The sequence below is a fragment of the Hemiscyllium ocellatum genome, chromosome 4 (genome assembly GCF_020745735.1).
Source record: "Hemiscyllium ocellatum isolate sHemOce1 chromosome 4, sHemOce1.pat.X.cur, whole genome shotgun sequence".
In the NCBI taxonomy this organism is placed as follows: domain Eukaryota; kingdom Metazoa; phylum Chordata; class Chondrichthyes; order Orectolobiformes; family Hemiscylliidae; genus Hemiscyllium; species Hemiscyllium ocellatum.
Window position 1 is genome coordinate 139,958,583 of NC_083404.1, and position 23,197 is coordinate 139,981,779.

General features: G+C 39.8%; 1 protein-coding gene across 3 annotated transcripts in view; it reads right to left on the minus strand.

Moving 5' to 3' along the window:
• Positions 1-1,010: 1,010 nt before the first annotated feature.
• Positions 1,011-23,197, minus strand: part of ttc39c (tetratricopeptide repeat domain 39C) — a 108,382-nt gene continuing 86,195 nt past the window's right edge. For all 3 annotated transcript variants that reach the window (XM_060823914.1, XM_060823917.1, XM_060823916.1), the window contains 8 exons: positions 20,474-20,567; positions 17,874-17,981; positions 15,035-15,144; positions 13,303-13,426; positions 9,520-9,617; positions 8,940-9,044; positions 7,605-7,643; positions 1,011-3,053 (listed from right to left, as the gene is read on the minus strand). In XM_060823914.1, coding sequence (XP_060679897.1) covers positions 2,964-3,053; positions 7,605-7,643; positions 8,940-9,044; positions 9,520-9,617; positions 13,303-13,426; positions 15,035-15,144; positions 17,874-17,981; positions 20,474-20,567 — 768 coding nt within the window. In that variant the 3' untranslated portion in view covers positions 1,011-2,963. The remainder of the gene's footprint in view (positions 3,054-7,604; positions 7,644-8,939; positions 9,045-9,519; positions 9,618-13,302; positions 13,427-15,034; positions 15,145-17,873; positions 17,982-20,473; positions 20,568-23,197) is intronic.

Consider the following 23,197-nt stretch of genomic DNA (forward strand, 5'->3'; position numbering starts at 1 on the left):
GCATGTACATTACTGTAAATGGTGAGGTCCTGAGGAGTGTTGTGGAACAGAGGGACCTAGGAGTACAAATACATAGTCATTTGAAAGCAATATCAAAGTAGATTAAGTAGACAAGGTGGTGAAGAAGACATTTAGTATGCTGGCCTTTATCAGTTAAAGCATTGAGTATACGAGTTCGGATATTATGTTACAGTTGTACAAGTCATTGGTGAGGCTGCACTTAGGAGTATTGTGTACAGTTTGGTCATCCTGTAATAGAAGAGACAGTTAAACTGGAAACAATGCAAAGATGATTTACAAGAATGTTGCCAGGACAGTAGCCCCAAATTATATGGAGAGGTTGATCAGGATAAGACTCTACTCCCTGGAATGTCAGAGAATGAGGGGTGACCTTATTGAGGTATATAAAATTATGAGGGCAGTAGATAGGAAAAAGATTACATGTATTCATCCTATGAATAGGGAACTGAAAACGAGAGGGCCTAGGATGAAAGTGAGGGAGGGAAAAATTTAAGGAGGACCTGAGGGACAATCTCTCCACACAGAGAGTAGTGCGAATGTGAAATGGACTGCCAGAGAAAGTGATTGGGGCAGGTACAATCGCAACATTTAAAACACATTTGGATAACTACATGGATGGGAAGGGTATTGAGGATTATGGACAAAAATGCAGGCAATTGGAACTAGCTGAGTGGACACCATGGTCAGCTTAGACCAGTTTGGACCGAAGGGCCTGTTTCCATGCTGTATGACTTTATGACTCTAAATATTTTGATTTTGCTTTCAAATTATTTCCACATTCCTGCATGCTATAACCATCCATATTTTAGTTATATAGAGCCCAATTTGTCCATGCTGACTAAGTTTCCTAATCCAAAACTAGCCCCATTTACTGCATTTGGTCCACATCCCTTTAAACCTTTCCTATCCACAGCCATGTGCAAATGTCTTTGAAATGTAGTAATTGTATAGAGAAAGTGCAATTTTTTTGGAATAAATCACAATGCATATGGACAGAAGTCTTTTTTTTAATACAGCAGAGTAACAGTAGTCTACAGACAGTGAAAAATACAGTGAGTTTTCCTCACCATCCAGTCAGTCAACATTTCCACTTGTACACAATGAAAAAACCCAGTTCTCAGTCCCACTCTTAAACAGTATCACAGTAACAGTGAGTGACGGGGAGGCAGAACTTTATAAGTCCTTCTGGAATCATGTCACTTGTCAATTGCAAGGTGAACAAATTGTTTCTCTGTTTATGAAATACTGTTACTACAACCAGGGACACATTAATTCCTTGAGTAACTTACCTCAGTTCATTAACATTTTTGTAATTTTAAAACTTCCTGTCCCCTGAGTAATGTGTGTACCAGAGCAAAACTGTTGATAACATTCTCCAGTCTGAATTAAGTTAGAAGATTCACATTTAGTTTATCACATTACTCAATGTCAGACAACTCAGTTATTTAATTCTACTGTTAAAATAAAACAGAAATGACCACATTATAGAATTATACTACCATCTAAGTAAGGGGATTTAAATCCCAGAATTTTAAGTTTAGAAACACAGGACAAGGCTCTAATTCACGAGTAAAATTATTTGCTGAGCAACAACCTGAAAAGTCAGAAATAAATAAATAATCCAACATAACCAGCAACAGCACAGGTGAGCTACTCAGTCACACAGAAAGACCTCAAGTCTGTGCCAAGTCAACTGGCCAGTTGGACAAGGTATCAGACGGCAACCAGCGCCTATTGAATCACAACGCAGCAAAGAGTCAACAGCTTCAGGAAATGGGGAAAACTGGTGCAATAAACATTCATGGCTGTTGGACAAGCCACACAAGGTTATATAGAATTTAGGAACAATATTATTTGTGATTTTATTACTATTAGATCATGCCTCAGAATTTTTTTTAAAAAATAAACTTTTAACACCAAACATGGTGACATCTGCATCCAGGTGATAAGTTCTTATTCAATGGTTCTCACCTCTCAGATAATGGTCCATTGATAATTTAGCATAGGCATCATCTAATGGAATGAAATCTTATTTACCCTGTTAAGAGCAGATACAAATATAGTCATATGAAAAAAAATCACAAAGTAGATAAAGAGACACTGAGATCTACAAGACATTTGATTTGCCCATTATCTTGTTCCCCAGAGATTTCCTTTAAAAATGTATGAATTTTCACAATTTATTTTGTTTCTTTTGCATCTGATCTACAACTGAGGTATTTTTTTAAAGTATACCAGAAGATCTCAAAGAACATCTTAGTATAGTGGCATCATAGGTTTGAATAAGGTTTTAACTAAAAAGACCTTGTAGATACTGCACCTTTCATTCATAATTAACAAATGACCCTGAGCAGAAATGAACTCAAGTCCTTTGCTGCTGGTGTTCTGCGGGGTCTGATATAAAAGAGAATTTAAAAAGTGCTAACAATATTTTACATATCTGAAAATAATGATGGTGTTAAATCTAGGCAAATTAAAAATATAATTAGTGCAACAAAAATATGGCTATTAACAGGCAAAAGCCATGAACACTTTTTCCTTCCTGACCTTCTGCTACCTTAACCAAAGCACATTGAGAATCTGCCTAAGTGATGTAAATGGGCTCTGTGCTTTGATAGACTGCACTGATATTACAATTAGGTCCAATTTGAAGTACAGTAAAAGTGGGGGAAGAAAAGCAAGGCCACTTGATAATCCTTGGAATCCCTAAGCCTTCTCCTGTTTAACTACCTATAATAAAGAAGCAACAGCTTCAATGCATCTCATTTATCAGTGAAACTGCCCCTATGCGTCCAAAGATATTCTACATGCTTAGGTTTAAGGCAGCCTTTATGAGCTCAGGCCAGCCATTATTTCCTTTGCTGTGTAGTTACAGCATAAAGTGCAGGAACTAATTAAGTTCAATCACATGTGCACTGGAGAGGACTTCTATTTGGCAAAGATCACTGTGGAACAACTTCTTTCAATGATGCTAACGCAGTATGAATACGCACATGAAGACGGTTTTCAAAATCATAACCAGCAAACTCTTCCTGCAAAGTAAGAAAATGAGAATTAACTGACAAGGATAAAATGTATTTTCTGAATCAGCATCTGATAAAGACAGTTTAAATAATTCAATCATATTAATCTAAAGTCACTTATGTCATATTCACAGACACCGAATTAAACAATTAAAAGAAAACATTGAATATTCAAAAATAACTTACCTCTGTTTTGAATGGTGTAAGTTTAAAAGTTATTTCAGGATTTTAAAAAATTGTCATCTCAAATTTCATTCTGAAATTGTCTAGTTGGCAAGTTAAATATACCAATACCAGAAAGAACCAGTTGTCTGGGGATTTTGGAAGCCAGAAGGGGATTTAACAGTGATGTGTAACATATGAGGAGGATGGACAAGGTAAACAAAAATAGAAATTGGTGGAAAATTCAGGAGCATGGCAGAGAAAGGTGTGTGCGTGTGCGTGTGCATGTGCGTGTGCGTGCGCTGAAGGGTCAATAATAAAGGGGCATAATTTTAAAGATTTGAGAGAGTCGTGGGAATCTGGAACACACTGCCTGGGAGGGTCGTAGAATTGACAAACATTTAAAAAGTAATTAGACAAGAATTTGAATTTGTCATAACATTCATGGCTTTCAGCCTAATGAGGGAAAGTGGGACCAGTGTAGATTTACAGTATTTTTTTTGCTAGTGCAGACTCTATGGACCAATTCTGAAATGAATGATTCCATGATTCTGATAACTTGTATGTGGAGGATTGGAATCATATAATGTGTATTACTGGGAGACAATAACTTTACAGATGTTAAGGAACAGAACTGAATGATTATTGATTCACAGAACTGTATAGTTTAGAAGATATCCAGGTGGCTCATGTTCCTTGCTATATATTTTCCAAATTTCCTTTCCTGTCTCTTCTCAACTCCACCCTCTCCTCCCTGACCTATCACCTTCATCCCCTCCCCCACTCACCTATTGTACTCCATGCTACTTTCTCCCCACCCCACCCTCCTCTCATTTATCTCTCCACCCTTCAGGCACTCTGCCAGTATTCCTGACGATGGGCTTGAAACATCGATTTTACTGCTCCTCGGATGCTGCCTGAACTGCTGTGCTTTACCAGTACCACTAATCCAGAATCCACGCTGAGTCAGCCTGTACAAGATAATTGATCTCTTGACCTCTCAATCCTACTCCCACTAAATTTATAATCCAACTTCCCATTCTGATGCCCACATTAACCAATATTGTAAATGGTTTGCTCTATCCCTTTCCTTTAAATCGACAATCATGAAATTCTCCTCAAAAAATACTCTCCTCTCCTTGGTTTCTTTTTTTGCCTTTGCAAATCTCCGAACCGCCCTTTCCTTTCTGAGGGCCTTGACCATGTTTTCACCTCCAAAAATTTTTCATATCTTTCCCAGAACCCATAGCTGAATTCCACCAATCAGAATTCTGCATCTATCACAGTACCAAAGTAATCCTAATTGAAGTTATAAAGGGATTCATAAGTAGCAAGTAACATCTATGTCACACAACTGCCTGCCAGCAATGCAGATTTCCAACAAAAAAGAATAATTCTAACTATTACCTCCTTATGTTAAATAGACTTAACCACTGCTGGATCCCCAGCTATTAATGTCCTCAGGGATACCATTGACCAGAAACTGAACTAGCCACCATGTAAATATTGTGACTACCAGAGGTGAGGAATTCTGCAGCAAGTAAGTGACCACTCAACTCTCCAAAGTCTGTTCATCCTCTACAAGGCACATGTCAGGAAATTGATGGAGTATTCCCCACTGGCCTCAGCTACAATAACATTTAAGAAGCTCAGGTACATCTGGACAAAGCCACTGGTACCCTATCTACCATCTCCAACATTCACTCCCTCAAATGTAAAACTCATAATGGCAGCAGTGTGCACCATCTAGAAAAGGCACTGCAGCAACTCATCACATTTCCTCCAAACCTGCAATATCTGCCATTAAGAAGCAGCAGCTCAGCATTTGCTGAGGAACACCTCGAACTGTAAATTCATGGGTTTAGAAGGATATGGGCCAAATGCTGGCAAACAAGACTAGATTAATTAAGGATATCTGGTCGGCATGGATGAACTGAACTGAAGCGTCTGGTTACATGCTATACACCTCTATGACTCTAAGCTACAAACCATCATGATATAGTACTGTATCACTGTTCCTTCAGTGTCACTGGGCCAAAATCCTGGAATCCCTCCTAAACACACTGTGGGTGTCCCTCACCCCAAGTACTGCAGTAGATCAAGAAGGCAGTTATAGTCATAGAGTCAGAGAGACATACAGGATGGAAACAGACCCTTCGGTCCTACCTTTGATGCCGACCAGATATCCCACTTAATCTAATCCCATTTGCCAGCACTTGGCCCATATCCCTCTAAACCCTTCCTATTTATAGGCCCATCCAGATGTCTTTTAAATATTGCAATTGTACCAGCCTCCACCACTTCCTCTGACAGCTGATTCCATACCCGCACCACCCTCTGCGTGAAAATATTGCCCCTTAGGCCTCTTTTATATCTTTCCCCTTTCACCCTTAACCTATGCCCTCTAGTTCTGGTCTCCACTACCAAATAGCCCCTTGCTCCTAACTTCTATAATTTTTTCCTATGGCCTGCCATTTCTTCTACTAGCCTGTCTTATGACTGTACTTCCCTGGTTCTGAACTCCTTGGTCATCACAAATATCCTTCCTGCACTTACCTGTCTAGTCTGGCGAGACTTTTATAGGTTTCAGTGAGAACCCTCACCCCACCTCCACCATTCCTCTGAATTTTAGCAAATAGAATGCCAACTGATATAGTCTCTCCTCATACATCTGACCTGCCATCCCAGGAATCAGTCTGACAAACCTTAATTTCCCTCCCTCCATAACCAGAATATCCTTCCTCAGATAAGGAGACTAAAACTGCGCATAATACTCCAGGTGTGGACTCGCCAATGCCCTGTAGAACTGCAGCAAGACACACTTGCTCCTATACTCTCTAATCCTCTCCCTATGAAGGTCAACCTGCCGTTTGCCTTCTCCACTATCTATTGTACCTGCATGCTTAACTTCAGCAACTGGAGTACAACGTCACTCAGATCTCATTGCACCTCACCCTTTCTTAATCTACCACTACTCAGATAATAATCAACATTCCTGTTTTGGCTATAAAAATGGATAACCCCACATGTATCCACATTATATTTCATCTAAAGAGAAATCATTCTTTTCATAGTAAGGCTTTGTTCTCAGAGGTGACATAATTCAGTGCTGTGAAATGCTATTTCCAAGTTATGATACCATTGATTTGTTTCATAATAGGGGCTCACATAGAACATAAACACTGACATGGACCCGTTGAACTAAATAACTGGCCCTTATGATGTATATAATGTAAATAGACAGCAGTGTAGTGGTAGTATTAGTGGACTAGCAATCCACAGACCGAGGCTAATGTTTTAGGGAGCTGATTCCCACCATAGCAAATGGTAAAATTTAATTCCACATTTTTATTGAATTTAAAAAGTTGCCTAATCGCAAACATGCACACTGTCAATTGTTGTTAAAAAAACACATTTGGCTCACTAATATCCTTCAGGGAAGAAAACTGACTCTCGCATTTGGTCTGGCCTGTATGTGATTCCATATCCATCGCAATATGGTTGACTCTTAAGCGACATCTGGGTAATTAGGAATGGGCAACAAACGCTAATCAAGTCAGCAATGCTCACATCTTGTGAATTAATTAAGAAAACAGAATACACATTGGGAACTAAGTTTAAATTGGAAACGATCAATGCAATCAGTTTCAGCAAAATTGGGTGGCACAATGGGGTTAGATATTGCATTTTCACTTCTGACTCTGCCTCAAACATAGTGTAGCTCAAGAGATAAGTCTCTCCCTCTCTTGACTAAAAGGGTCAGATGTAAAATGCAGAAAATGTGTTGCTGGAAAAGCGCAGCAGGTCAGGCAGCATCCAAGGAGCAGGAGAATCGACGTTTCGGGTATGCGCCCTTCTTCAGGAATTCCTGAAGAAGGGCTCATGCCTGAAACGTCGATTCTCCTACTCCTTGGGTGCTGCCTGACCTGCTGCACTTTTCCAGCAACACATTTTCAGCTCTGATCTCCAGCATCTACAGTCCTCACTTTCTCCTCATGTGTAAAATGACTTTCCACAATATAGTTAGCCATTATCTGTTTTTACCATCTATATTAGAGAGTGTCCTTTACACAGTAGATATGTAGGAGAAAGTGAGGATTGCAGATGCTGGAGTTCAGAACCGAAAACGTGTCGTTGGAAAAGCACAGTAGGTCAGGCAGCATCCAAGGAGCAGGAGAATCGACGTTTTGGGCATGAGCTCATGCCCGAAACATCAATTCTCCTGCTCCTTGGATGCTGCCTGACCTGCTGCGCTTTTCCAGCAACAGTAGATATGTAGCCAATCAGTAATATACTTTACAAGTTTGGGTGTTTGCTTGCAGTGTTTCCATACAAGGATTTGGTCAATGTCAAAATATCTAAACTACAAAGAAATCAGACACAGGTTTTCTAACTTACCTTGGCTTGGTACAGTAAAGTTCTGCCTTTATCCAAAGTCTATCATTTAAAAAAAAAGTAAAAGTATTAACAATATGTCCTCCACTCAAATAATGGCAATCAAATCACAATTGCAAGGCACTATTATAAGACTATCATTTACATTCAATAATACAGCATCTCTGGAGAATAATTTGAAGGTTTTACAATTGGAATATAGGAAGTGGAGTAGGCAATTCAGCCCCTCAACCCTGTTCTGTCATTCAATGAGATCATGGCTGATGTGTGGCCTTTGCTTAATCAAAATTTAAAATTAACAACTGATCCAGATCCACTGCTCTTGGTGGAAGATAGTTCCAAACTTCTGTTTCCCAACAATTCTCGTAAAAGGTCTGGCCCTAATCTTTTGACAATACTCCCTTGTTCTAGAATCCCAAACAAGTGGAAATAGTTTATCTACTGTCTTTTCATGTTAATATCTTGAGGTCTTTGATCAGATCACCATTTAACCTTCTAAATTCTAGATCAAAGATACCTAAATCTGTCTTTATTACTTAACTTCTGAAGTCCAGGTCTCATTCTTGTAAACCTACATTGTACTCCCTCCAAGGCCAATCTATCCTTCCCAAGGTTCTGTACATCTCTATGGCTGTATGAATGACACCCAGATCTGCTCACAGCCCTCCAAGTGGAGTCTAACCAGGCTTTTGTATAACTGCAGTGTAAATTCTGCACCTTTCCACTCCACTCTTCATAAAAGCCAGCATTCCATTAGCTTTCTTGTTTTCTGCACTGTGTGTCATCTTTTAAAGATTTATGCACTTGATACCCCAAGTCTCTTTGAACATCCACTGTGTTTAACTTCACACCATCTGGCATCTGGATAGTACCCTGATCTATCCTTTCCTGGTCCAAAATGGGTAACCTCACATTTGCTTATACTGGACTCCGCCTGCCACAGTTTTGTCCATTTACCTCATCTATTAATATCCCTTTATATTTGTAATGCTTTGAATCTAAACTGTCTACAATGCTGATAACTTTGTACAATCAGCAAATTTGGATTTGCCTCACAAAAGGAAATTTTGATCATGAGTAGGAACAATTAAATCAGACAAATTAAACTAAACTCTTAAGAATCTTGGTATATATCATAAATTAAAAGCTAAAGGTTAGAAAACCGATCTGGCTGTCAAATGTGGATGAACAGTATGTGCAATATTTTCAGCTCTAAAAACAGAGTTGCAGCTTTTATAAAACCTACTAATTAGTGGGACAATTCTTTGCAAGATAAAGTCTATAAAATGGATGAGATGTTACATTAGCCAGCTTTGGTTTAATGTTGGATATACATACTTCTGGATTTTCTAATAACTGACATCCAAGTTCATAACAAGCATATGGCTGTATATATGCATTGTTCTGACGACTCAACTCATCCTTTATAGCTAGGTGGAAGAACTGCAAAAAGAAACCAAGTTACAATGTGAAACCACGTCGCACATATTGATTGATAAATATGTAGTACAAAAAGTGATTGTATACTGCATAGGTATACAGTATTCATGCAACTATAGGTGGAAAGGAAAGGAGAGAAACTTAAATCAGATGCTCAAAACTGTATTACCGTTACAGTGCATTCTTCCTTATGAGCAAGTTACAAAATACTCTCAAGACCAATCAATGTTGTTTAAACCAGTAATTCAGCTGTAAATACACCTGTAGAATACCAGGTTTCTTTATAATACTTTTACATTTCAAATATACTTTCACAAGGTATTAATACAACACAGAGTTTTAAATGTCTTTCATTTGGAAATTTTATATTGTGTTTAAATTTTACTGAATATGTTGATGTTGAATAGAAAACAAAATGCAATTCTTAAAGTGCTATCAGCATGAGCAGATGTGTTAAAGACAGGCTATACATACACACCTGAATAGCACCATCTGAATTTCCTAGACTTTTGTGTATTGCACCCAGGAGAAGGTGTTTTAACCCAATTGTTAATGGCTCATGCATTTCTTGACAAGCTGCATAAAAGAGGACACATTAGGTTGTCTATTATAAAACTTGACTTGTTGCATTCAGACTAAAAATCAATCACTATAGGAAAAATAACCAGGAAGATGCATACTTGGTGAAGGATTACTATTTTCAGTTAATCTCAGAAACCTCAATTTAATTGTATTCATTGCATTAAATAACAAAGGCATAATCGCAGATTATACTATTGCAAAAGTACACACACTCAACATGCAGTATTAGGTTAGTTGTTATAGATTAAGTATTCTCTTTCTGATGGTTTCATGCATAATTAATTCAACAAGAATCAGGAGTTTCAAACTGTTAATGCATTAAGTTTCCTATGCAAATGCAAAGCAAAGAATATTTACATAAAACATCAAGACAAGCAATAGATTTTAGGCAATGAAGTTGTCTCACAAAGGGAGATGAACAAGCCAATAAATAAACATTCAGCAAACACCAAGAGTCTCATATCCATGTGAGTTGGGATGTCATTAGCACTGACCTTTCAACAGAGTAGGAGGCAAGGTTGGGGATATGGAGGTTACAGGTGACCCCACTAGTTCTGATCAGAATGGAAATAAGTGCTTAATCCCCCTCCTTCAGATTCCCCCCCTGCAGATCACACTGCTGTAACAGGATTTCATTACTGTTCTCCATTGACTATCTTGCTCACAAAACTATCATATTTAATTAGGAGACTGCTGTAATTTCTATCTTGAGTGAAGTTTACTTCAACTGGTAGAGCTGTTTTGAAATAGACACAGTGATGCCAATAGAAACTTCAGATGAGGAGATGAATATTCACCAAACAATGGCTTCTTACGAAGCATCAAGTTCAATGTTTTGCCATGCCCAGAAGGTAGAACATTGTGGATAATTATACTTTTGTTTTAAATCAGATATTGAATGCAGGGAAGTGGCAGATGGAGATTAATTCAGATAAATGCGAGATGCTGCATTTTGGGAAAGTAAATCTTAGCAGGACTTATACACTTAATGGTAAGGTCCTAGGGAGTGTTGCTGAACAAGGAGACCTTGGAGTGCACGTTCATAGTTCCTTGAAAGTGGAGTCGCAGGTAGATAGGATAGTGAAGGAGGCGTTTGGTATGCTTTCCTTTATTGGTCAGTGTATTGAGTACAGGAGTTGGGAAGTCTTGTTGTGGCTGGACAGGACATTAGTTAAGCCACTTTTGGAATACTGCATGCAATTCTGGTCTCCTTCCCACTGGAAGGATGTTGTGAAACTTGAAAGAGTTCAGAAAAAATTTACAAGGATGTTGTCAGGGTTGGAGGATTTGAGCTGGAGGGAGAGGTTGAACAGGCTGGGGCTGTTTTCCCTGGAGTGTCAGAGGCTGAAGGGTGACCTCATAAAGGTTTATAAAATCATGAAGGGCATGGATAGGATAAATAGACAAAGTCTTTTCCCTGGGGTTGGGGAAGTCCAGAACTAGAGGGCATAGGTTTAGGGTGAGAGAGGAAAGATATAAAAGGGACCAAAGGGCCAACTTTTTCACGCAGAGGATGGTACATTTATGGAATGAGCGGCCAGAGAAAGTGGTGGAGGCTGTAACAATTGCAACATTTAAAAGGAATCTGGATGGGTATATGAATAGGAAGGGTTTGGAGGGATATGGGCCGGGTGCTGGCAGGTGGGACAAGATTGGTTTGAGATATCTGGTCGGCATGGACAGGTTGAACTGAAGGGTCTGTTTCCGTGCTGTACATCTCTATCTACGATGAGTGTGACACAGAGCTTCCAGAAGAATAAGTAAGTTAATTGGGTGGGGAAAAAACATAGCAGATGGAATATATGAAGGGATTTTTTTTACCACAGGAGGTTGAGTATGAAGGGCTTATATTCACTGAAGTTTAAAAAGAATGAGAGGCAACTTTACTGAAACAATCTCAGAATGTGTGGCCACACAGTTAAGACAGTGATGAAGAGGAATTTCTTTTCTCAAAGAGTACTGAATCTAAGAGTCTTTATGAATGAGGGCTGTGTAGTGTGGGTTGTTAAATACATTCAGAACCAAAGTAGACAGATTTTTAATCAGCAAAGAAATTGATGATTATTGGGATAAGGCAGGTAAATGGAGTCGAGTATTAGAAGATCAGGGAGAAAGTGAGGACTGCAGATGCTGGAGATCAGAGCTGAAAATGTGTTGCTGGAAAAGCACAGCAGGTCAGGCAGCATCCAAGCAGCAGGAGACGCAGCAGGTCAGGCTCTACTGCTCCTTGGATGCTGCCTGACCTGCTGCGCTTTTCCAGCAACACATTTTCAGTATTAGAAGATCAGCCATAATCTCATTGAATAGCAGAGCAGACTCGATGGGGTGAATGGTCTACTTTGCTCCCAATCATATGGTCTTATTTTAGACAAATAATTTTTATAATGCCTGACAGGTTAGACGTTGAGAGTTGGTTTTTCTTGCCTTGAGATTCTAGTACTGGCGTGACAGTTTCAGAATCATTGAAGACCGAGTTGAGGAGGAATGTCGTCATTCCGCAAGATGTAAATACTGGAATTATTTATTCCAGACAGCTGCGGATAAAAGTCTTTGAGTAAATTCAAGACAGAGATTGATAAGAGTTCTGGGATGCAGGTTCAAAGTGGGCAAGTGCTTTCCACAAAAACCAAAAAATGCAGGGATAGGGTAGGCAGCTGTTGCTTGTACATACATTGTGCAATGATCACTTCAAATGCTTTAGGAGCAGAAGCATGTAATGCTGCTTCTACTCTTCTGAAAAGTAATTTTATTATTTCTTTTTTTGAAAGTGGGCAAGAATTAATTTCAATATTGTCTATTGAGAATTTAGCAAAGTAGATGCGATTCACTTAGTCAGCCTCGATAGCAATTTTTACACTGTGTTGTTTGTGTGAACTTGAACTTTCATATAAATCACAGAATTATTACAGTGCAGGAGGCATCAATTTGGCCCACTGTCTATACACTAGCTCCTCAGCAAAACTGCAGGGCCAATGGACTGTTTCTATGCTTAGACTCTCAACATGTTTGACCCGTCTTTGTGGCGCAATTGGTCAGCACTTTCGGCTATTAACTGCAAGGTTGGTCGTTCAAGGCCACCCAGGGACGGAGTGTTTATTAGTGGGCGGCACGGTGGCACAGTGGTTAGCACTGCTGCCTCACAGCGCCTGAGACCCTGATTCAATTCCCGACTCAGGTGACTGACTGTGTGGAGTTTGCACGTTCTCCCCGTGTCTGCGTGGGTTTCCTCCGGGTGCTCCAGTTTCCTCCCACAGTCCAAAGATGTGCGGGTCAGGTGAATTGGCCATGCTAAATTGTCCGTAGTGTTAGGTAAGGGGTAAATGTTGGGGTATGGGTGGGTTGCGCTTCGGCGGGTCGGTGTGGACTTGTTGGGCCGAAGGGCCTGTTTCCACACCGTAAGTAATCTAATAATATGCAAAAAAACCTGCGTGAAGTTGTAGGTTCAAATAAAAGCAATGTACTGCAAATGCTGGAGATCTGAAATGAAAACAAAGTGCTGGACAAACCCAGGTCTGACAACACTTGTAGAGAAAGAAACAAACGTAATGTTTCAAGTCTATTATGACTGTTTTATGGAACTAGAGTAAAAAATGATAACTCGATTTTTCCCTCTTCAGAGGTGCTGCCAGACCAGAGTCTCTTTAATATCCTTGTTTTAATGACTGCAATAGTAGGTTACCTTGATTCATTTGCTGCAGATTTGAAGGGGAACAATTGGCAAGTGCTTTCCACAAATAAAGCACTTCAATGACAGCGAGGATACATAATTCTTTGGTGGGCTTCTCCTTCTGGAATCTTTCAGCCTGCACAGAAATTAACAAACATTGAAAAATAACATTAATTTTGACTCTCTTTTCTTAAAGAAAGACAACAGATCCTTACAAGCTGCTGGAACTACTCAGCAAGTTTGGCACTTTCTCTGGGGAGAAACAGAGTTAACACGTGAGTCAGGTCTGACAAAAAAAATTACAGCGAAATCTTAAGCACTGTTTCTACCTCCACAGATGCTGTTTAACCTGCCAAGAATTTCCAGCATTTTTGATTTTTCAGTATACATAGAATTTGGTTTTTGCAGATCCATACATGCCCTTCACAAACAGAAGCAGATTTTCCTCATCGGTTAGATGAGTTGAATAACATTAAATGGAATTCAATACGGATAACTGAGAGGTGATACACTTGAGATGAACAAACATGACAAGGTAATGTTAGTTGAACAGCAGGATCCTGGAAAGCACCAAGCATCAAATTGAGTTTGGTGTGCAGGATCACTTGGTCCCATAAGATATCAGGGCAGGTAGACTGAGCGGTTAAGAAGGCATATGGAATAAAATCATAAATTACTGGAAAAACTCAGCCAATCTGGCAGCATCTTTGGAGAGAAAGCAGAGTTAACATTTCAAGTCCAGTGACTTCAGAATGGAAGATTTCAGATTTCCGGCAGTCACAGTACTTTGTTTCATTATATGGGACACTTGCCTTTATTAGCCAAGGCATAGGATTTAAGAGCAGGGAGGTTATGCCCGAGGTGTACAAAACATTGGTTAGACCCTAGCTAAACTATTGAGTGTATTTCTGGATCCCATATTATACAAAGGATGTGACAGTACTCGAGAGGGTGCAGGGGAGATTTACCAAAATGTTGCCTGGACTGGAGTGTTTTGGTCATGAAGAGATATTGGATAGGCTGGGTTGTTTTCCTTGGATCAGAGGAAGCTGAGAAAGCACGTGATTGAGATGTATAAATTTACGAGGGGCCTAGACAGGGTGGACATGGAGGAAACTACCCCTTGACGAAGGCATCATAGAAGTGGTGGATGCAGGTACAGCTACAATAAGTTCATGAATAGGAAAGGTTTGGAGGAATATGGGCCAAATGCAGGCAAGTGGGACGAGTCTAATTTGCGAGCATGGTCAGCATGGACTGGTTGGACTTAAAAGTCTGTTTCCAAGATGTATGCCTCTAAGACTAGGGCACAGATTTAAGAGAAGGGCAGGAGGTTTAGAAGGATTTTTTTTCCCCCACCCAGAGGGTGGGACTCACTGCTTATAAAAGTGGTTGAGGCAGAAGCCCTCATAACACTTGAGAAGTATTTAGATAAACACTCGCAATACTAAGACATACAAGGCTATGGCCAAATGCTGGAAAATGGGATTAGAAATATTAGGGGTTTTTTTTGACCAGCATGCACACAATGGATCGGAAAACCTTTGCCTTTGCTTTGGATCTCTAAGACTCTGACTTTGCATTAAATGGGACCCTGTCATTTTTAAACAATGCAGGTGCAATGGGCATCTGACCCCAATACGAATATTTGGGCTTTCAAATTTCAAAATTTCTTATCAATTCTTAAGCATTTACTCATCTCTCCGTCTGACAAATTAAAAAAAACAGAACCACATCAGTCTACCTTTCGGGAGGAAAATTGCTCAATTTGATTATTCTTCCTTCTGAATAACTTCTGGACTTCAATGAATACTTCTTGTGCCTTGTCAGTTTCACCTGTTGCTCCCTGGCATGCTTGATCAAAGAATTACAAAAATCTTATTTTATGCAACCAGTCAAAATATCAACACACAACAGTGCAGCAAATAAAGTAAAAGTGAAGCAAATGTCAAAATGGCACTATTAGATTCTGCATCATAGTACATTTAACTTTTATTCATCATGAATGCTATTTCTTACTTATTACATATATTTAATCCATTAATTCATGTTTTTAAGAATACAACTTTTAATTTGGGAACTACACATTTTAAATGCACAATAAAACAAAAATATTCAGCTTGTAAATGTTGGTCTCTGTTCGTTTTAGGAGTTTGTAGTGCAACGATTATAAGCTAAACAATGATCCATCTCTTTGTATTTAGAGGTCTAAATTATTCATATGATTTCCCAAAACTAGGAGGAGGTTTTGCACTTGGAATTAGTTGTTTGAATCTCTTTCAGGGCATCAAGGTATGTCACACTGTTGTGTGTTCTTTTTGACCTGGGTTTTATCTGGGTAATTTCTCACACAAACAGTTACAGTCTGGGTCTAGAGCTGCTGAAGATGACATAGAGAACCTGCTGAGACCTGTAAACCAGTAATTTTTGATTTGAGGCCACTAAGCAAGAATGCAGTAACAGCCATGCTTGAACTGGGTATTTTAAAGAAAAATTATCTGTGGATGTTAGCATTTCTGGCTGGGCCAGGAATTATTGTCTGTCCCTAGTTGCTCAAGGTGGTGGTGGTGGTGAGCTGCCTTCTAGAACCGCTGCAGTCCACCTGTTTTGGGTTGAAGGAATGTTGATATATTTCCAAGTCAGGATACTTAGTGAGTTGGAAGGGAAGTCAAAGGTGGTTGTGTTCAGACATCTGCTGCTCCTCTCCTTCAGATTCGAAGTCGTCATGGGTTTACAAGGTGCTGTCTGAGGATCTCTGGTGAATTTCTGCAGTGTATCTTGTTGATAGTACACATTGCTGCTACTGAGTGCTGGTGGTGGAGCAAGTGGATGCTTGTGGATATTGTCGAGAGTGTGATGCTGGAAAAGCACAGCAGGTCAGGCAGCCCCTCCCAGAGGAGCAGGAGAAGTAGTTTCGGGCAAAAGTCTTTCATCAGGAATATTCCTGATGAAGGGCTTTTGCCTGAAACATCATCTCTCCTGCTCCTCGGATGATGCCTGACCTGCTATGCTTTTCCAACACCACACTCTCAACTCTAATCTCCAGAATTTGCAGTACTCACTTACAGTAAAAAGTGAGGTCTGCAGATGCTGGAGATCAGAGCTGAAAATGTGTTGCTGGTTAAAGCGCAGCAGGTCAGGCAGCATCCAAAGAACAGGAAATTCGACGTGATGAAGGGCTTATGCCCGAAACGTCGAATTTCCTGTTCCTTGGATGCTGCCTGACCTGCTGCGCTTTTCCAGCAACACATTTTCAGTACTCAGTGGGTATTGTGCCTACAAGTGAAAGTCGTGGATGGTGTCAAGCCTCTGGAGTGTTGTTGGGGCTGCACCCATCCAGGAAAGTGCAGAATATTCCATCACACTCCTAATTTGTGTCTTGTCATGGTGGATAGGCAATGGGGTGTCAGGTAGTGTGTTACCCGCCTCAGTATTCCTAGCCTCTGACATGCCCTTGTAGCCACTGTTTATGTGGTGAGTCCAATTGAGTTTTTGGTCAATGATAAGCCTCCAGGATGTTGATAGTGGGGGAATTCAGTGATGCTAACAGTATTAAATGTCATGGGGCAGTAGTTAAGTTGTCTCTTATGGGTAAAGGTCATAGCCTGGCATTTGTGTGGCATGAATGTTACTTGCCAATTATCAGCCCAAGCCTAGATATTATCCGGATCTTGTTGCATTTGGACATGGACTTCTTCAATACCGGAGTTGTCATAAATGGTGCTGACCATTGCACAATCATCATTGAACATCCCCACGTCTGACGTTATGATGGAGAGAAGGTCATTGATGAAGCAGCAGAGGATGGCTGGACACTACCCTGAGGAACTCCTGCCCAGATGTCCTGGAGCTGAGATGATTGACCTCCAACATCCGTGACCATCTTCCTTTGTGCCAGGTAAGGCTACAATCGCAAAGAGTTTGCCCCCAGATTCCCATTAATTAATTTGCCAGGACTCCTTGATGCCACACACAGTTGAATGGAGCCTTAATGTCAAGGGCCATCACTCTCAATTCACAACTGTGATGTGTTGAAGGAGAATGGGTTGGTTCAGCTAACCAGTGGTTACTGGATGATCACAAGAAATCCAATACTTCAGCATGATGCCAACAGCATGGATTCAATTCCCACACTCCTCCTCAGTCTTGCCTCTCACCAGAGATGTGACGACCATCACTAGTCCTCTCTCTCGATAATGATCGAGTAGCCCTATGGTCTGGTAAGGCTATGGTGACTTTACCCTTTTCAGGGGAATAGTATAGGAGAATCCTTGATTGTAAATGATAGAACAGGAACTGCTTGATTGATATTTTCAGGTTTAAAGAGCAAGTGCTAACAAAATATAGTATTAAATTAGTAGTACCTCCTTTATTTAACTATTGTACATCAGATCTTTTTAAATGTGAAATTTTGTAGTATAATTCTTTTCACAACCATGAATTTGAATTTCCTTTTTTCTGCTACCGAGAACACTTCACATTAAGCAAAGATATACAGTACCACAATCCTCTGACACTGGACCAATATTATTCATTGCATTCCTTTTACAAAGCAAATTAAAATGTACAGTTTTGGAACAAACCTGCAGTCAAGTATGCATAATAACACTGAGACCACCTGGATTCATTTTTAAGCCTTGCAAAAGACTTGTATGCATCCTTGAAATTCATTTCTATCATACTACACCAACCTGAAAACAGGAACAAAGCTCAAGTCAAGTACAAACATAAACAAATAACAGCTCTCTTCATTTAAAGACAATTTGATATATTTTAAAGGTGCATTAATTTCATGCACTTCCATGCATCTTAATGTCATACACCACATCTTAAATTTGAATATACTTTTCCCCCTTTCCTCTCAAAACTTGACTATATGCAATAGTATAAATTTCAATTAATGTTTTCTTTGAAAATATTACTCTGCTTCTTCAGATATTTCAAATTAACTTTTCCCTTTTCACTTTGCCCATATTGCTGCCATTTTAAGTTCCACTCAGTGGGCTGACTTGATTTTTCATATAAATCTGTGCCAGAAGCTTGAACTCAAGAAGAAAGAGGAACATTAAAAAGAATACAAACAAACTTCACTGCACTAAATGAGTCCAGTGAACATCAGCTGATAGAAATTTACTGGTAATGTTTGGCATGAGGGTGCACATTAGAAGGTAAATCACAGGGAAGACACAAACCTTTCATTCTTTTAACATAAGTCATGGACTTTTGACCTTGTGCTCCAATTCCACCAATGACTTCCACTCTCCCCAAATGCTATTACAGAGATGATCCAGGTCAGTACAAACAAACAAAGCCCACCTCCTTTAACTTTCTAGATGTACTTACACTAGACACTCCAGATGACCACCTGCAGATTAATCTGTTTGCTAAACTGGGAGTTGACTTTTCCAATAGCCGAACTCAGTCTGCTCAGACCATTGCCCATGCAGCCAAGATTCACTAGTCTCAAAGAAGTGCTGCACAGATAACTAATACCATCAGAGACCTGGTCTAGGAAACTCATGGCATACAAAACAAATTTGAAGGAAATGAAGTGAGTGGACTAGATAGGTAAATCGTTCTATATTTAAACAAAGAATTGCAGAAGCTAGAAATCTGAAACAAATGCAGAAATTGCTGAAGAAACTCAGTAGGTCTGGCAGCGTCTGTGGAGAGAGAAAAACAGAGTTAATTTTCAAGTCCAATGACTTTTCTTCGGAAGTGGGTTGAAGAAGTTAACTCCGATTTCTCTCCACAGATGTTGCCAGACCGGCTCAGTTTCTCTGGCTATTTCTGTTATCGTTGTAAGTAGTCTATCATGTCTGGACGGAGAACAAAAATTTGAAATTATTACTCAATAGTACAGAAGTTAAACACTACTAATAGAAAGAAAAGTCAAAGCTTTTGATCTGGCACTAATTAGGACCAAGAGAAAGTGAGGATTGCAGATGCTGGCAATCAGAGTCAAAACGTGTGGTGCTGAAAAAAGCACAGCAGATCAGGCAGCATCCGAGGAGCAGGAAAGTCGTTGTTTCGAGCATCAAGTTCTTCATCAGGAATTCCTTTGACTCATCAGGACCAGGGCACAAGAAATGAAATTTAGAAAGGGAAAAACTCAATGCTGGAGAAACTCAGGAGGGCAGGTAAAATCTAAAGAGAGAAACAGAGCTAATTTTTCAGATCTGGTATGACTATTTGGCAGTTTTGAACAGTCCCAGAGATGGAGAAGGCAGAGAACAAGGGAGTAGGCAGACAGCGGTGTTGGAGATAAGGACAGGGGAGGGGGAGATGAGACAGTGAAGAGAGGAGAGGAGAGGATAGGAGGAAGAAACTTAGTCATCCATAATTATATATCAGTTTCCAGTATAACCTTTAGTACATCGGGAATATTAAGTAAATGGTGTCCAATGAATGACTCTACATTCAGAGATTTATAAGCATGGCCTGATTGAGCACAGTCAGTATACTGCCAAATGATGCTGGAAACTATAAATGCCTCCTGCATTCCCCATGTAAATGTTCTGACCAAACACATGTCAGGTCTGTGATTAATCAGCTAACTTAGGTTGTTCCTAAGCTGTATAAATTGGTGCTTTCTATCAAAGCCCTGTTTTCTTGTGCCCAAGCCCTGATGACCATAAGATAAAAGGCGTCAACTCCTTGTTTCTTTCCAGCAATGTTTAAGATCTGAAATGTTAATACGGTGGAAATCTAGACAGGAATCAAGTGGAAAAGGTTCAGTCTCTACTGACCTCTGATTCCATCGGTGACCAGGCTGACTGATAAAAACAGACTACTCAAGTCATGTCGACCTACCCAGATAAGACTAAATTAGTGACTAAGACATTGCCAGTTAATTTCAAGCTACCATATCCAGGCATGTCACTTTTCAGCAATCCAAAAATCAGAAAAGACCTCACTGACTTACCCTTCATTATTCCTTCTCCTTTCCTTTCCCTCCCACCAACCCCAGGAGAATTTCCATTACTTGAACTTCACTGCATTGGAGCAATACAGATATTCATGTTAGATGCACATATTTATTCCTAGATACATTTAAAACCACTCCTGTGTACAATATAATCTCAGTTCATCCTTCACAGAGAAACATTTTGCAGATAATAAGTCAGATTAAAAATACTAACTTCCAATCATAATCCTCAGCACATGAATCTAAAACACTTACCTATCTCATATAAGCATACATGTTGGATTTCTCGTTGATCTATAGCTAGTTCTAATGCGGTTTGGAATGATGTCAAGGCACTATTGATTTTACACTAGAGGAAAACAAAAACAGCGATTTTAAATCACACCCAGTAAAACATTTCCAAACAATATTTCAGTACGGAAAATGTATATTGCTTTTATGTTATTTTTCAGCCATTAACATCCCTGCTTCGGGAGCCATGCAGCACCATGAAGACAACAACTTACATTTATAGAGAAATAAAATAACAGTAGTAATAATAGTCAAACATCCCAAGCTGTTTCACAAAATTCTAACCTAAACACATCAAATCATTTAAGGAGATATTAAGTCAGATGACCAAAAGATTGATCAAAGAGTAAGGTTTTGGGAATTTCAAAAATAAGAGGAGTAGGACATTTTTTAAACAAAGCATCCTAGAAATCAACGGCTGCTGACAACTGCTAAGAGTAATGGGGTATTACAGCACAGAAAGAACTCTTTGAACTATTGTGTTTATGTCAGTCATTCAGCAATTATCTACTCTAACCCCACTTACCAGCACTTGAATGATATGACTTTCAAGTATACATCTAAATATTTCTTAAATATTATGATGGTTCCTGCCTCTCCCACCTTTTCAGGCAGTGAGTTCCAGATACCCACCATCTACTGGGTTAAATTTTTTAAAACGTTCTAAGTTTCTTTCTCCTCATCTGAAATCTATGAGCCTAGTTAGTGACCTCTCTCTAAGGAGAGGTTAATAAGTGGACTTTCTTGCCTTTCCACACGTCTCAAAGTGCAACATCTCACACTTTTCAGGAATAAACTCCGTCTGCCACTGTTCCACATATCTGAGTAGCCAGTCTAGATCATCTTGTTGCTTTCCTCTTCACTACTTACCACAACACCAATTTTTAGCTTATATGCAAACTTACTAATCAAATTTCCTAAATTTGTGTCTAGATCATTCATGTATGATACATCACCGCACATTGTGGCACACATGGGCTTCTAGTCACAAAAAGACCATTTGACCATCAGCCTCTATTTCCTGCCTCAAAGCCAGCTTTGGATCCAATTTGCCAGACAGCCCAGAATCCCATGAGCTCTTACATCTTGAGTCTTCCAGGTGAGATTTTATCAAAGTCTATTTGAACTCCACTTAATCTACATCAACTACTCCACCATCACTGACACACCTAGACATCAAACAAGTCAGTTAAGTTTGATCAACATGATATCACCTTGACAAAGCCACGCTGACCATCCCTGATTAATCCTTAACTCTCCAAGTGGAGATTTTTAGTATTCCTCAGAGTTTTTCCAAGTCTTTCCTCACCACTGATGCTAGAAATACTGGCTTATAGATTCCTAGTTTATGCCTACCCTCTCCACCTTTGGATTTTTCTGAACCCACCAGTGTATTTTTATGCTCCATCTTCACTTTTTTTTTAAAATAACCTCATGCTATTTCTATACACTTCTACAACTTCTGCTGTTTATAAGACCTCAATACCTGCCATAAGCTTCCTTTGTTTTCCTTTTCCAATCTAATTCTTCTGTATCCAGGGTTTCCTGTATTTGTTGTCCCACTCTTCATTTTTATAGGAAAATATTGGTCCTGCATGTCCGCTATATGTTCGACAAGGTTCCCCGTGGGAGACTGGTTAGTAAGGTTAGGAGTACAGGGAGTACTAGCCATGTGGACACAGAACTGGCTCAAAGGTCAAAGACAGAGGGTGGTGGTGGTGGTGAGGGGCGGGGCAGGTTGCTTTTCAAATTGGAGACCTGTGACCAGTGGAGTGCTGCAAGGATCGGTGCTGGGTCCACTACTTTTCATCATTTACATAAATGATTTGGACGTTAGCATAAGAGGTATTGTTAGTAAGTTTGCAGATGACACCAAAATTGGAGGTGCAGTGGACAGCAAAGAAGGTTACCTCAGATTACAACATGATCTTGATCAGATGGGCCATTGGGCTGAGAATTGGCAGATGGAGTTTAATTTAGATAAATGTGCAGTGCTGCATTTTGGGAAAACAAATCTTAGCAGGACTTATACACTTAATGGTAAGGTCCTACGGAGTGTTGCTGAACAGAGACCTTGCAGGTTCATAGCTCCATGGATAGTGAAGTTGCAGGTAAATAGGATAATGAAGGCGGCATTTGGTATACTTTTCTTTATTGGTCAGAGTATTGAGTACAGGAGTTGGAAGGTCATGTTGCAGTTGTACAGAACATCGGTTAGGCCACTGTTGGAATATTGCGTGCAATTCTGGTCTCCTTCCTATCGGAAAGATGTTGTGAAACTATAAAGGGTTCAGAAAAGATTTACAAGGATGTTGCCAGGGTTGGAGGATTTGAGCTATAGGGAGAGGTTGAATAAGCTAGGGCTGTTTTCCCTGCAGCTTCGGAGGCTAAGGAGTGACCTTTTAGAGGTTTATAAGATCATGAGGGAAATAGGTAGGGTAAATAAACAAGGTCTTTTCCCTGGGGTGGGCAAGTCCAGATTAAGAGGGCACAGGTGAGAGGGGAAAGATTAAAAAAAAGAGACTAAAGGGCAACTGTACACACAGAGGGTGGTTGTGTGTGGAATGAGTTGCCAGAGGAAGTGGTGGAGGCTAGTACAATTGCAACATTTAAAAGGCATCTGGATGGGTATATGAATAGGAAGGGTTTGGAACGAAATGGTAGGTGGGACTAGATTGTGTTGGGATA